Genomic DNA, 15,808 nt, shown 5'->3' with positions numbered 1-15,808 from the left:
TCGAAATGAGCTCATCCAGTTTGTTATCCAGTGACTGTACATTTGCCAACAGAAAAGGGGAGGGGTGTTACTGTTAGTTTCATTTTGTGTTACATGACTTATGGCCTATTGCGCCTTTGTTTGGTCCTGCTCATTTTACTAGATGCTCATTGATCTTGATCGATCTTGAATAATCATTGATCATTTTACTCTAGCGTCTCATTGATGTCAAATCCTGAGGTCAAGGCAATTGGTGAAAGATCATTCATCATCTTGGAGAAGGATGAAGGAACATTACATATTTATGCCATATGATCATCAATTAATGTTTTTGAATGTTTAGCTGTTTTTTGTTGATCGAACCACATTGTGTGTGTGTGTGTGTGCGTGCATCCAATCCGCTGTGCACCCATTCAGTCATTACAGACCCCTGACCAGAAGCAGACCTTTTCCCTATGAATGGATAGCTAACAAGATGGGAAACACCACCCTCCTGGAGCTAATGCCATATCGTGTACACATCCATATAATCCTTTCAGATCTAAAATAATTGTCATGGGGTGGGAACAGACAGGGTGCGAGTCTCAAACCAACCCCTTGCTCCATTGGCACCACCCCTAGATGAGAACATATCCACCACTGCTCACTGATAGGCTAAGTATTGACAAGTGGCAGAAGCTAGGGATTGGCTTGAACAGAGATTGAGCCACCCTTTGTTTCAGTACCCATGACCACGTCAATGCCCATCTAGGTATTTGGTTATATTTTAGGAGAAAAAGTGTGGCTACTGTTTTGGTAAGTGGCAGGACAGGTATATAATCTGGATACACGCAACGCTGTTCAGTTAGAGCAGAACGAGGTGATGACTAAAGGAGGGAGGGTAGTGAAGTTTGAGGATGTGATGTTTAACAAGTTATAAGGTTATGGAGTGTTTGTGAAATAGATGATTTGACTGCTTCTCCAGAGGGTGGGCCACTCCCCTTACATCCTTCATTGGAAAAGTCTGACATGTTTATGGAGAGGTAATATTATATTTGGGAGACGGGATTAACGAATGGAATAATTCTAAATGTCCAGTAAAACTATAATAGACGTATCTAACAGTGACAATTCCCCACTACAGTAGACCCAATTTTTTAAAATTAAATCAACAATAAATGTTCTTGCACTCGTAAGAAGGAAACCTTGGAGTGAGTTAAGGTTGAGTAAGGATTTAGGGATGATCTTGAAAGTACTATCACTTCTCCTAATGCTACATGTTACAGTATGGCTACAATTTTGCACACCTGATTAGGTGCAAGTTCACAGAGGCAATTAGAGTCAAAAAAGTAATCGGTTCTGGGAATCTTATTCCTCTTGTAAATCAGTTGCATCTTTAGCACTGTATCATACATTTTACTTTGTACATTAGGGCTCTCCAACCCTGTTCCAGGAGAGCTACCTTCCTGTAGATCTTCGCTCCAACCCTTTTCTAGCACACCYGATTCTACTAATTAGCTAGTTGATAAGCTGAAATCCGGTTAGTTACAACTGGGGTTGGAGTGAAAACCTACAGAAGGGTAGCTCTCCAGGAACAGGGTTGGAGAGCCCTGGTGTAAATAGTAAAAAGCATTTGTTTTGTATCATTTATGACAAGAAGCTGTTCATTATTTCTTACTCTTAAGAATCTTAAGTCACTTTTCACAAATAGATATCCTCTTTACAACTAGCCTGGCTGACGCAACTCACGTGACTACACAGCGAAGAGCTGTGACCAAGAGCTGTCAGCCAGACTACTTTACAATAGTGTAAAAAAATTGCCTCTTGCAAGACTGTCAACCAGAGCCATGTTCAACTACAGAAAGGGTAACCCACACAGTTCAAGGAACTTCACAGGTGTTTGACTAATCTTTGTTTATTAATCATTGTATAAGGCCACTCTGGACTGTGCAGACTTCATTGAGAGGAATTAAAATCAGAAATACAGTATCACATTGTCCTGGTTACATTTTCAATGCCCTGCGGTGAGCTCCATCTTCAGGCGCAGTCACCTTGGACAGCATATCCACATCATAATGAAGTGAAAGTCAAGCTATACATCAACTGAAGCAAACTGCAGAGCACAAATAGACATGATAATACAATTGCATGATATATAATAAACCACTACATGAAGTGTTAAAAAGGTACATATAAAATACGTCTTACGAATCACTACACAAGCATACACTTTAGCATGCTTCTAGAAACTCAAATGTGAATTCATGTGATAGTGGTCTGTGGTTTTCTGTACATTYCACTCATCTAATACAGGGTCTGTGTATCATGCATAATCAGGCTTCATATGGAGTAGAAAAGGTAAAGACATAGCCTACATAGTGAAGCAGGTCATCCAAGAGATTCCTAGATCAGATAGTAGCACACACAAAAACCTCAGCATACCTGGAGTAAGTGGAATCACATCTATTCCCATGTCAGCATGAAACCACCAGCACAACTATCAGGCGTACAATGCCTTCTCTCGAAGCCATCTTTGGTTTCAGCCAAGAGGCCTGAGTCCTCTATGTGACGCACACACAGAGGTTCAATTCCCAGTAGGGATCTAGTGTAAACAATCATATTCGTCAGGGGGTCCAGACAGCATGCAAAGAGGAAAGTCAGGGGACAAGCCATGCAGTGAGGAGGACATTGCACTGGGGAATTCTAGGGGTGACAGATTTTAGATAGCACAAAATAAAAAATGTAAAATGTTGAAAGAATGGCTAGTGGGGAAATGCTGTAAATGCTAACCCAGTATACCTATATAAATCTTTAAATCAGTGATTCAGCAGAATCGGTACAACCAATGAGTGTACTACACAGTAAACTGGCACTAGTTTCCACATCACTTACCAGTGTCTGATTCCAATTATAGACCTAATTAATTATAGTGGTTTCTGGTCATCCATGGACAAAGTTCCTGGTTTTCAGCTCTCTTGGTTTTCAAACATTTCAGCCAATTTAGAGTATGGAGATAGTCAGAGACTTGGGATCTATGGAGAGCCCACTAGGACTTCAATCCCTCAGTTTTAAGCTACATTGACAAATCATAGGAAACCAACATAAAAGCTCCATAAGGTAACAAACAATAAGATAAAACAATGACAAACCACCATTCTGATGTGAATATAGMCAGCCCACCTGAAGGCAGTGCATTGATCATGTCACCCGCACCTATTCTATTTGACAAGGCAAAATGCAACCCCACGTTAATGCAATCTAGAGATTGAAGGAGATAACTGGAGAAAAGACACATTCTGATTGTAGTGATAAAACCCAACCATACCAAAAAGCTGTGCCAGAACTGTGAACCTACTGTGAGAAAATCGTTCAATAATCAGCCTAGATATTCAGGGCCTGTTTTGTGCATGTCCCTCAGACTAGGTGTTCTGATATAAGATCATTGTTGCCTTTGTCATAATGAATTTGATATGAACACGGAGGACCTGATCCTAGATCAGTACTCCTACTCAGATGCTTTATGAAGACGGGCCCAGGGGATGACTACCACGCTAATTGCAAACAGCACTTACCCATGTCAATATTCAGGGTAGCAGCTTCACTCCGTATAATATTAAACTGTAAAATCAGTTACATATGAGTCGTTCTGAAATTAGTGCCTTTTGCGTCCCTTTGATATATTACGTAGAAATTAAATATTAAAAGCCTGTTCTTTAAATGAAGTGCCCTTTAATACTGACCACATGGAAAATTTAATAAATCTCATTTAATAAACTTTTTAAACTGCCAAAATTCAGAATTTGGCATATCCCTCTAAGCATACTGTGACTTCGAGGAAGATTTTAACCCACTTAACCTCACCATTATTTGAAAGCCCTAGTTATTTTGTTGCTTTGACAAAGTAATTTCTGAAGACTTAATTATTTAATGTGATTAGTGATTCATTTTAAAGAAAAAAAAAGTGAACTGAACTCTCATTTTAATATGGTGAAATTCCTCTTTAAATATTTCTTTCAAAAGAAAGATTGAACATAATAGTCAAATCATAGTGTACAAGCAGGTGAGCTGGTTCTACTCTTTTTGGCTATTGTCTGGTGTTTTTTGATGGAAAAAAGAGCAGGTCGAACATAACATGTCTACCCTGTTACCCATAAATAGACAGGCTAGAAATGTTTGAACAATTTAATTTGCACACAACAAGCTTCCATTCCCTGTGTCACAAGGGGATTTATGGCCGACTTAACCCGGTTACGGTCAACCCTGTTACTTTATTTGGCACCTACTATGGTCATTTCTTTAATTTGACCTCGAGATGGGAAACCGTGTGCTCTTTATGGCAGAATGTTAAAATTGGGTGAAATCAAGTTCTCACCAAGTTACACTACTCAAAAGCCACCTAAATCAGCAGAAAGACCCATATGCTATTGCAATATCAGTAGCATAAAATGGTTTTTCATTTATTTATTCTATCCCCTAATCTTGCTATCACTAGAAACCGGTTCCATTCATAACTCTCGACCTGAAATTCTACTAAAAGGACAAATAGAACAAGACAGGTTTTTCTAAGGCAACGGGGGTTTTCGGCAGCGATATAAACTCATAGAGTCAGTCTTTTTTTCTCTCCTCTACCATAAGTCCCTTTCATAGAGTCAGTCAGTGGAGTGGTGATACATAGCTGGAGAAGCTCGAGATTCACAACTAGGGTGGAGAATGCGACAGTAAATCATTTAGACAGACAAAGCCTCGGCCCACAGATTCTATCTAGGCAGTGGAGAGCATTGGTCTTCGGTTCAGTCTCTGCTATGCTATTGTTAAAGTCTCAGTTGATAATGATGATCAGACCAGAGGAAGGAACAGAAGGAAAAGGCATGTGCGTATAATGGCCTCTAGTCCAATAGGGGGAGCCACCCACCTCTCCCCACTGTAGGCGTTGATATGAGGTGTGAAGGCAAAGAAAGGAGCGATTTTAGTGTCCAGGGCCCCCTCTCACATCCCTGCTCCCAGGCATAAGTTAGGAGGGGAGAGTCGGTGGTGGATGGGAGTGGAGTGGGTAATGGTGGTCCAAGTCAGTGGTTCGTGGGTTGGTTCTGTTTTTGTTCCTGTTGGAGCTTGGCTGGAGGTTTGGTGGGGGCTTCGACTGGCGGCTTTGCTGGGGCTTTGACAGGGATCTTGGGGGACGGCGCCGTGGCATGCAGGCCGGCCTCGGTGCCGATGTGCACAGTGATGTTGGTGTAGAGGGGGAAGTGGTCACGTGACAGCACCTCGTAGTCCACAGTGTTCATGCCGTCCAGCTTCCACGTCTGACGCGTCTTGGCCAGCATGTTGAACCTAGGGGGAGGCAGGGAGAGGGGATTTTAGTGATGGACTGTGGGTTTATTCAACAGACCTAGGTCTTATTCGATAGAGGGCAACATTCAGAGGTAGCAGATGGAAATAAAAAAATGTACAGATACAATGTGCTGCCTATTTGAAAGAATCTGAACGTGTCACCCTACTGAATGGACCCCAGCCATACACAAACATGTGTCAGTCCTGTACCATACCTCCTGGGGTTCACATCGTTTCCCTTGTCCAGCTTGTGTTTGATCATCTTGTATCGGCCCACCTTCACCGATGGACGAGAGATGAACATCCCTCCTAGGGATACTCTGAGAATGGGAGAGAGGGAAGGAAAGATAAATAATTTTAATTGGGTTATTATCTATTATAAATAATAGGATTATTCCGTGAATTTAAATTGTATCCTTTTGTTAGACAGAACAAACCACAATGGGTCCATAGCTCAATGAATTGGCTCAATGTTCYACCCCCAAAACTCCCAAGGACCCCTCTCACCTGACTCCAATGTCATCGTCCTCTCCTCCCCAGCCCCAGTAGTTGTTGGGGAAGCCGTTCATCTTCAGGTAGTGCAGTGGAGACAACGCTGACACCCCTCCGAAATACATCTTGTATGGCAGCCTAGGAGAATGACAGGATTAAAATAAAAAATTAAGGATCAGATAGGGAACAAGTGAAATCAGAAATGAGTGAAGCCACGCATAATGAAAGAACTAAATGACAACTAAAATATAATACATTTTGTGTTGAATAAACTAGTGAAAATCAATGCGACTTACGGTGAAAAGAGGAACTAATAACATAAGGGGAAAAAGAAGCAAAAAAAATTCAAAAAAGAGAATAGACTGACTTATATCCAAACTTGTCCATGGCGATGGCGGCATGCTTGGGGTTGGCATCGCACATGTAGGTGTTGCGGTCGTCCTCAGGGATGAGGTCCACATCATGGAAGAACAGGCAGTCCCAGTCCTCCTCCCGCATGGCCTCCCGGAACCCAACGTTCATTAGCTTGGCCCGGTTAAACGTGTAGTTACCAGCCTAAAGAGGAACAAGTAAGACATTTTTTATTTGGCCTTTAGAGACCCTTATGTCAGCAACAACCTGCAAATATTAAATATTGACATGGACTCTATACAAATTATAACAATAATAATAGGTTATTCAATATGAACGTTCACTATTTCCCTAAGGATTTTTTTTCTTCTCTTCAGTGGTGGCAAGGGTAACGGGGTGCATTGCTGCAAGCGGTATTGCAATGACATGCTAGCTGTTCCCATAGCCTTCCAGTCATTGAGCTAATGACTATCCATTTAAAAGTGCATCTCAGCAGAACGATAGATTGGAGATAAAAATACACTACATGGCAAAAAGTATGTGGACACCTGTTTGTCAAACATTCGAAAATCATGGGCATTAATATGGGGTTGGTCATCCATTTGCTGCTATAACAGCCTCCACTCTTCTGGGAAGGCTTTCCACTAGATGTTGGAACATTGCTGCGGGGGCTTCCATTCAGCCACAAGAGCATTAGTGAGGTCGGGCACTTATGTTGGGCGATTAGGCCTGGCTCGCAGTCTACATTCCAATTCATCCCAAAGGTGTTTGATAGGTTTGCGGTCAGGGCTCTGTGCAGGCAAGTCAAGTTCTTCCACACTGATCAACAAACCATCTCTGTATGGACCTCGCTTTGTGCACTGTTGTTATGCTGAAACAGGAAAGGGCCTTCCCCAAACTGTTGCCACCAAGTTAAGATTTCCCTTCACTGGAACTAAGGGGCCTAGCCTGGAACATGACAAATAGCCCCCAACCATTATTCCTCCTCCACCAACTTACAGTTGGCACTATATGCATTAGGGCAGGTAGCATTCTCCTGGCATCCGCCAAACCCAGATTCGTCTGTCGGACTGCCAGATGGTGAAGAGTGATTCATCACTCCAGAGAACACGTTTCCACTGCTCTAGAGTCAAATGGTGGCGAGCCTTACACCACTCCAGCCGACGCTTGGCATAGCGCATTGTGATCTTAGGCTTGTATGCAGCTGCTCGGCCATGGAAACCAATTTCATGAAGCTCCCGACGAACAGTTCGTGTGCTGACGCTGCTTCCAGAGGCAGTTTGGAACTCGGTAGTGAGTGTTGCAACCCGAGGACAGAGGATTTTTACGCACCACGTGCTTCAGCACTTGGCGGTCCCGTTCTGTGAGCTTGTGGGGCCTACCACTTTGCGGCTGAGACGTTGTTGCTCTTAGACGTTTCCAATTCACAAAAACAGCACTTAGTTGACCGGGGCAGTTCAAGCAGGGAAGAAATTTGACGAACTGACTTGTTGGAAAGGTGGCATCCTATGACGGTGCCGTGTTGAAAGTCACTGTGCTCTTCAGTACAGGCCAGTCTACTGCCAATGATTGTCTATGGAGATTGCATGGCGGTGTGCTCGATTTTACACACCTGTCAGCAACGGGTGTGGTTGAAATAGCCAAAACCACTAATTTGAAGGGGTGTCCACATACTTTTGACAATGTAGTGCATATATCATATTTGGCCCCCCGCTGCTAAATGATTATAGGGTAAACACTGACTTTGGTTCCATACAACAATAACGGGTAATGGGGTTAACCCATTAAATATATGGAGTGTGCGACTTCATTTTTATACAGTTTATTCTCCGTTAGTAGTCTCATAAAGCCGACCGTAGGCAACACAGGTCTGGTTTCAATGATGGACTCTGTTGGCATAGAGGAACTACGTCACTGCCTAGGTCACTACTTTATCTGCTTGAATAAAATACTACATACTAGCTAGCAAGATGGAGATCATTGAGGTTCTTTTTAATGAGTGCATTTCGCAAGTGGCTAGTTTGCATCAACTACCATTATTAAAACCACTGCAGAAGGTTTTGCCTGTAAACTTTGGCTTTGAATAGCAACGTGGATCACATTAGTGGAAACCAAGACTGTTCTCAGGGCTGGTTGTAGCTACATATTTGAGTCTGGACAATTTTTGCGTTTTAGCTAACCCTAGCCCTTTTCCTAACCTTAACCTAATTCTCCTAACCTGCTATGAAAAGTCACTTACTCTAGTCAAAGCTGGCAGACCTGCCCTGAGAGCAGTGAAAGTATCCACTAATGACATACAGCGTTCTGGCATGTCTGCCTCGTGATTTGTTGGGCGAGTGTTCGGAAATATATTTTTCCCTTGTCGACATAGGTATTGAATTACTAGTTCCTCTATACCAGAAGAGTCCATCATTGAAACCAGACCCTAGTCACCTGCAACTATTCAACATGGAAATTAATTGTGTAGTCTACATATAATGAAATCAATAGTCTGATTATTTACAGTACAACTGATCATCTGTAAATTGGCCAGGATGCTCTTGAAAAATAGATATCAAATCTCAATTAGCCCGTCCTGGTTAAATAAAGGTTAAATACATAAAAAAAATATTACAGCATACACTCAAATGGTCTAATAATATTCACTAAACTAAAAAACATCTCAGAAGGATTACACCTGGCAAGATATGACATTTGAGAGCGTTACTGAGGTCAATAGCATGAGTATTATTTGTTCCTGTGGTTCAGTGTGTGTGTGTGTGTAACTATGACAACCAACCACAGCTGAAGACATGCAAATGCTTGAACTGCTGCTAGCCTGCATTATCTTGTTTGAGTTGAGTGCAATCTGGCACTGGTTACGCAAAAATACTGCACACATGCAGAGTTATGAATAAATGCTTTAGACATGATGCTGTAACATCTTTCTAATGATAAATGCCTTAGAGCCAGTTTCATTTTGAGATGCTAACTTGGTAGAGGTTGGCTTGGCGTTCATATGTTGCAGGTAAACAACAAGCAGGCAGTGACAACTTTGCTAACAGTGTGAGGGTAAGACAAAGTGCTTGTTTAAAGTGTAAACAAAGGGATTGCTACAAGTTGTTAAGAAGATTAAACTCGGTTAAGCCTTCCGGTAAGCATCTTTCAACCATAAGGCTGTGTGTGATTCCATGGTTAGGACACCAGAGGGTGGTTTTGATCTAGGCTGAATGTATACTTGGCCTCACCACTACAGCTAGAACGTAGTCCAAATGAATATATATTTTGGTCAATTGTAGGAAGAGTAAAGAACATATTCACACTGATAGGCTATGTTACAGATTGCACAATCAATTGATAACATTAATGTTGTCTTTAAAACAGCAATCATCAGTTGAAACAGTGTTTTTCACAACCCCGTTTCGGTAAAAGGCTGAGCGATGGAGAAATGTGTAACCACTCCAATTCATAGAGCTATGGATGCAAGGACTGACCATTCATGACAGTTTCAACCATGTTTTGAGGCTAGACAGTGTTTGTTTACATTTACTTTGTTTACAAACATTGGAGAAAAACAAACTTATATGTTGGGTTCTCATGGAGTGTAACAGTTGAACTAAACTCATGAGGCATTTCTAAGTTATATTCTTCAAGAATCAAATGGGTACATATCATTAATTTATACATCCAAAAAGGTATGTAGCAACTGACGATTGCCCCTTCAAAATTAACCTTTTGAAACAATGTGTGTGTGTATATACGTATGCATTTCACCTGGTGGATGACGTAGATGCCGTAGTTGAGCTGCTGTCGCTGTAAGAATGGGTGAAGGTAGTAGAGGAGGAACTTCAGGTGGTGCTCCCGGTTTCTGTGGGGAATGATTATGGCGGTGCGGTGCCGTGCCTCACAGTCAGGCGGTCTGTAGCGCCCCCCGAGGACCACCAATGGATTCTTCCGCGCAACTTGGGCCAGTGTCAACCCAGAAGGAAAGCTGACGTGGATCGGTCCACCTGATAAGAGAAACGGGGTGAGAAGAAGCTAGATGTCATAACAGCATTTTATTGCTAGACCTATATCGTAACACACACCAATAAATTAAAAATCAGTAGGTTGTCCATGCTAGCATGCTTGTTCTAACAGTGTTTTTGGGATCAAATGTTTTACATGAGACGACAGTACAGAATGCAGTGTGCCCCCTTTAATCAATTCTGTTCGGTCGTCTCATATAAAACCTATCTCCAATCCAAAATGCTGCAGTATAGAGACAAATGTTTAAGTTTTAGCTTCACGGTCCAAATAAATACATGGGGGAGTGTAGGCCCAGGATATGTAGCCTATGTGCTTTGAAGTTTGTCACTTCAAAGTCAGTAACCACTGCTGGAACATGCTGTCTCATGTAAAAAAAGAAAAAGGATCTCAAATCCCCAAAACCCTGTTAGAACGAGCATGCTAGCATGGACAACCTACTGATTGGGGAAGTAGGTAGTCTAGTGGTTAGAGCGTTGGACTTGGACTTCAACCGAAAGGTTGCAAGATCGAATCCCCGTGCTAACAAGGTAATATGTCGTTCTGCCCCTGAACAAGGCAGTTAACCCACTGTTCCTGGGCCGTCATTGAAAATAAGAATTTGTTCTTAACTGACTTTCCTAGTTAAATAAAGGTTAAAAAAATCCCAATAAATAAAAGGGCACAGCAAAACATTGTAGGAGCCTTTGCTGTAGGCAAATCTCTTAGTTTCAGTGTGTATATCCAAATTTGAATGCAAAAAAGTAGGAAGTTGGACACAAGGTAAACTGACCATTTGAACACAAGTATATTCAGACCCTCTAGTTGAAGCGTACAACAAACACTCCTGTTGGGTCAGCCGCCACCAAGTCTTGGCTCAGTTTGAATGATCTCAAAGTCAAAACACATCCTGCCTTCCCTTACTAGGGGCCATCATTGAACAATTCCTGACTGTATAGGTAAAGCCAAGGTTCCACCATATCATGTCTACTCAATTCTGGTAACTTTCCCAGAAATCCTGCGTGAAGGACTCCCGGAATCAGAATAGAATAAGCAGGAAATACAGAATTCTCCAAACAGGATTTCTCCTACCGAAATTTTACTCAGAAATATAATGGGGCTGCCAGTTCTAGGACTTCTATTTCTGTGTGTGAACTCACCTATCAGGGGAGACGTCTTGGGGCAGTAGGGCATGTACTCGCCCCGGCCGTGGGCCTTGGCCAGGAGGGACAAGTTGGCGTAGACGTCACTGCCCGTGTGATTGCGCACGTGGGGCGAGCTGGCACCGGACGTCCCCGACGCAGTGGTCTCCGGCTTGCGGAAAATCCTGATGAAGTACGACACTCGCTTGTGGTAGCCCTCGCGGGACAGCAGAGCCATGACAACCAGCTGGACACCCAGGAACATGAACAGGTAGCGCCATTTTGACTGTAGCCACGTCGCCATGTCGCCGGCTCTGCGTCACAAGGAACTTGGAGAGCGGTTTGGTGATAGGTTTGGCTTCGTTAGTCCTAGCAACCTACACTAGAGGAACGCTGTGAGAGAATGCTTACTTTGTGGCTGGGTGAAATACGGGGTGGGATTGTCAACAGTCGGAATGGGGGTGTATGTTTTTACTGTAAACAAGCGGGCACTGTCAGTATTGTGCGACAAGTATGATATGACAAGTGCAACAGGCAATGGTATGGAGGTGCATCAATGAAAAGTGCAAAATCCTTGAGATGTTGAAATGTTTCTTTTAAATCTATTTTCAGATATTGGAGTGTAATATGATGTTAGATGAAGTTTATAGTAAAAGCACAGTGAGAAACCAAGAAAGGCACTTTGGTTTAGCTGATCACTGGAGAAGCAAAAAAGGAGGTTAAAGAAAATATCCTGAAAAAAAGATTGATGTCTTTATTTCAATCTCTTGTCCCACCACAAGTTGAGATGTGTCGATCTCCAAAGTCTGCTGGTGGCCCTCTGGTTCATTGATGGCGTGTGGTGGCGATGCCAGCCCAACATCATGCTACTAGAATTCCATCAGTGTCCAAACCACCACCACAGCTCGTTTGTTTCCAGTAAAACGGCTGACTGGGTGCTGTTGTGCTGCCTTGTGTTCTCTAGCTGCTACTCTCATGGGGGCCCTCTAAACAAACAGTTACCAACAACAAAAAGGGAGCACAGGCAGCTGTATAGGCCCCTATCTTTTACAGAGGATTATGGTTTCGTTTGGCTTGACAAGGCTGGCTAGAGAGGTAGGAAGAGGGAGTGGACCGAAACCAGTACAGTGGAAAGAGTAGTCAGGGGCTGGCTGTGTGTGTGTGTTAGGGGAAGGGTATGGGGACGGGGCAGACAGAGAGCAAAGAGAGAAAGGGGAAGGTCCATTGTCGACTGCGTTCTATTGTCTCATTCTGACTGACACTCTGGGCTGAGAGATGCGTCCAAGGGGGAGGGGTCCACCAGGYGTGGCGGACAGGGGCTCGGACCAATCACGATAATGGTGCTCTGAAAGACAATGAGAACGAGGTAGGTGGTTAAGTAGTTGTTACAATTTACATCCTATAATAATCTATTGTTGCTAGCATCTTTCCCAATTAGACTAACTGTTTACCACATACATGATGCACAGCCGGAACAAACAGCTTGTTTGTTTTCAGCTAAACAGACCAGCTGGAGAGAGCCAGGAGGAATCAGGCATAACAGGAACTCCAATACGGACGCCTTCAAAGAGAACAGACTGCTGGCAGCAACCGAGGAGCAGAAAGAAACACAAGCTCAGAAGCGATTCAGAGAATCAAGATAGAAAGCAGTGGACGTTCTAGCTCTAGGAAAAGGTCCTACTACTACTACCACTACCCCTCAGGCAGACCATAGAACGATTGTGGGTCGTTAAACGGTCCTGCTACTTGTGCTCGCGTAATCCTCCTTCCTTGCGATGGCTATCTGTTGGAGAATACCCGACACGTCGGCACTCACGAATCAATTAGTGCACATTAAAGACGCCAGCCTCAGACTAACTCTAATCCTAATCCCACATGGAGAGCCCAGGGATTGGCAGAATGGTAGAGAGATAGAGTTGCAGAAAACAGGATGAGAGTCAATGGGCGAGGGTGTGTGCATGTATAATAATGATATGTATCAGGGTTTCTGTTAGCCAGTAACAGCAGGCTTTTGGCCATAAAAACATTTAAATGGCGATAAATGAAATTGGCACCAATTTGCCCCCCCCCCCAAAAAAAAACATTGCGAAATAATGCTTTTTTGCCTACTCATTGATGGAAATCTATTTGACCAGTCATGCATATCGGTCTATGGGTTAATTTGCATAATTTTGTAGAATTAAATTGGCACGTATATTCTTTATGCATCACAGGCACAATACAGCCTTTTTGTCCCACAGTTGACAGTGCATGTCAGAGCAAAAACTAAGCCATGAGGTCAAAGGATTTGTCCGTAGAGCTCTGAGACAGGATTGTGTCAAGGCACAGATCTGGGGAAGGGTACCAAAAAATATATTCCTTATTGAAAGTCCCCAAGAACACAGTGGCCTCCATCTTTCTTAAATGGAAGAAGTTCGGAACCACCAAGACTCTTTCTAGAGCTGACCGCCTGGCCAAACTGAGCAATCGAGGGAGAAGGGCCTTGCTCATGGAGGTGACCAAGAACCCGATGGTCACTCTGACAGAGCTCCAGAGTTCCTCTGCAGCACGCCACCAATCAGGTCTTTATGGTAGAGTGGCCAGACGGAAGCCACTCCTCAGTAAAAGGCACATGAGAGCGCGTTTGGAGTTTGCCAAAACGTACCTAAAGGACTCGCAGACGACCATGAGAAGCAAGATTCTCTGGTCTGATGAAACCAAGATTGGTCTGAATGCCAGGCATCACGCCTGGATGAAACCTGGCACCATCCCTACGGTGAAGCATGGTGGTGGCAGCATCATGCTGTGGGGATGTTTTTCAGGTGCAGGGAGACTAGTCAGGATCGAGGGAAAAATGAACGGAGCAAAGTACAGAGAGATCCTTGATGAAAACCTGCTCCAGAGCGCTCAGGACGGTTGACCTTCAAAACAGGACAACGACCCTAAGCACAGTCACGATAACACAGGTGTGGCTTCGGGACAAGTCTCTGAATGTCATTGAGTGGCCCAGCCAGAGCCCGATCGAACGTGTCTGGAGAAACCTGAAAATAATGTAGCTGTACAGCGACGCTCCCCATCCAACCGGACAGAGCTTGAAAGGATCTGCAGAGAAGAATGGGAGAAACTCACCAAATACAGGTGTGCCAAGCTTGTAGTGTCATACCCAAGAAGACCTGGGACTAATCGCTGCCAAAATGTGCTTGAACAAAGGACTGGGTAAAGGGTCTGATGTAGATGTCATCAAGTTAAAAAATAAAGAACTACAAATTTGCACAACCTGTTTTTGCTTTGTCATTATGGGGCATTGTGTGTAGATTGAGGGGGAAAACTATTTCATACATTTTAGAATAAGGCTGTAATTTGGAAAAAGGGGTCTGAATTCTTTCCGAATGCACTGTAATTGCTTGAAACCTGAAAGTTTTACTACATATTAAGAGGCATGTTTAACCTTGCTTCAAAGTAGCCTAGACAAAATCTGACCATATCCGTGGAGGCAATTATTTTATACAGACATCCATATGCCATTGATACTAGTAGCCTATTTCTCTCATGTGCCATCAACTTTGTTTCATTGTCCGGTAGCCAAATGCACATTCACACGTTGCCTTGTGTGCATTGTTGCACTAATAATGGTAAGACATTATTATGGTATTATGGTAAGACCACCTTCCGGAGACACCTGAAACCCCACCTCTTTAAGGAATACCTAGGATAGGATAAAGTAATCCTTCTAACCCCCCCCCCCCCCTTAAAAGAGTTAGATGCACTATTGTAAAGTGGTTGTTCCACTGGATATCATAAGGTGAATGCACCAATTTGTAAGTCGCTCTGGATAAGAGCGTCTGCTAAATGACTTAAATGTAATGTAAATGTAAGAAAAAAATAGGTTAATCAACATTTTAAACTAAACGTTCTTATCCGTCGCATCAGATTCATTGCTTTTTAACGTTGTTCTATGTAGCCTAGGTCTACTGGTTGTATGAATTTAGGATCCATCATCCCACAACTGTCCCAGAGTCTGTTTGGGCCATTTCCTTCTCGACGAGCTGACCAATAAAAATAGGTAAACTTTACTATAGTGGATGGTAGATTGATATAGGCTCACAGGCAGTGCATCAATAAGGCTAGGGGAAGCTAAGCTTTCCTTAAGAAAATTAAAATCGSCAAAATTATGGAGCCTTATTAGCAAACTCCTCTCCAGAAATAAAATAATTCAAAAAAAGTAATATACAACAAATTACAGGGTAGCCTACTCTGCTGACACTGACAAACAATCAATAACAACTACGTTGTCCATATAATAGGCCTATGAGAAGGGGAGACACAAATACAATATGACATCCATCTAAACTGGAGGAGGACATTTTACAAAAACAATATTTTAAGTGGCAGTGAGCCAACAATGATAAAGAGTGAATATGCACAGTCACCAGCGATAGGGCCGATGCTCTCCGCTGGTCCCAATAAGATGGGTCTACTATTGTTGTTCGCTCAACTAAAAGACAGATTAGTCTTTTCATTGTCTTTACAGCAATAGCCATTTGCTTTCCACACTGTCTTCCCATGATTTGTAT

The 15,808-nt window shown here is 43.0% G+C and overlaps 1 protein-coding gene across 1 annotated transcript in view; it reads right to left on the bottom strand.

Moving 5' to 3' along the window:
• Positions 1 to 1,857: 1,857 nt before the first annotated feature.
• The window catches only part of LOC111959078 (beta-1,4-galactosyltransferase 3), a 30,295-nt gene continuing 16,344 nt past the window's right edge, over positions 1,858 to 15,808 (bottom strand). The window contains exons 2-7 of the mRNA XM_023980507.2: positions 11,274 to 12,600; positions 9,883 to 10,118; positions 6,146 to 6,333; positions 5,794 to 5,916; positions 5,502 to 5,606; positions 1,858 to 5,286 (exon numbers count right to left, since the gene is read on the bottom strand). Of these exons, the coding sequence (XP_023836275.1) occupies positions 5,025 to 5,286; positions 5,502 to 5,606; positions 5,794 to 5,916; positions 6,146 to 6,333; positions 9,883 to 10,118; positions 11,274 to 11,559 (1,200 nt within the window). The 5' untranslated portion in view covers positions 11,560 to 12,600 and the 3' untranslated portion in view covers positions 1,858 to 5,024. The remainder of the gene's footprint in view (positions 5,287 to 5,501; positions 5,607 to 5,793; positions 5,917 to 6,145; positions 6,334 to 9,882; positions 10,119 to 11,273; positions 12,601 to 15,808) is intronic.

The sequence above is a fragment of the Salvelinus sp. IW2-2015 genome, linkage group LG35 (genome assembly GCF_002910315.2).
Source record: "Salvelinus sp. IW2-2015 linkage group LG35, ASM291031v2, whole genome shotgun sequence".
Classification (NCBI taxonomy): domain Eukaryota; kingdom Metazoa; phylum Chordata; class Actinopteri; order Salmoniformes; family Salmonidae; genus Salvelinus; species Salvelinus sp. IW2-2015.
Note: the sequence above shows the minus strand (reverse complement) of the source record. Positions and strands in the feature narration are given on the sequence as shown.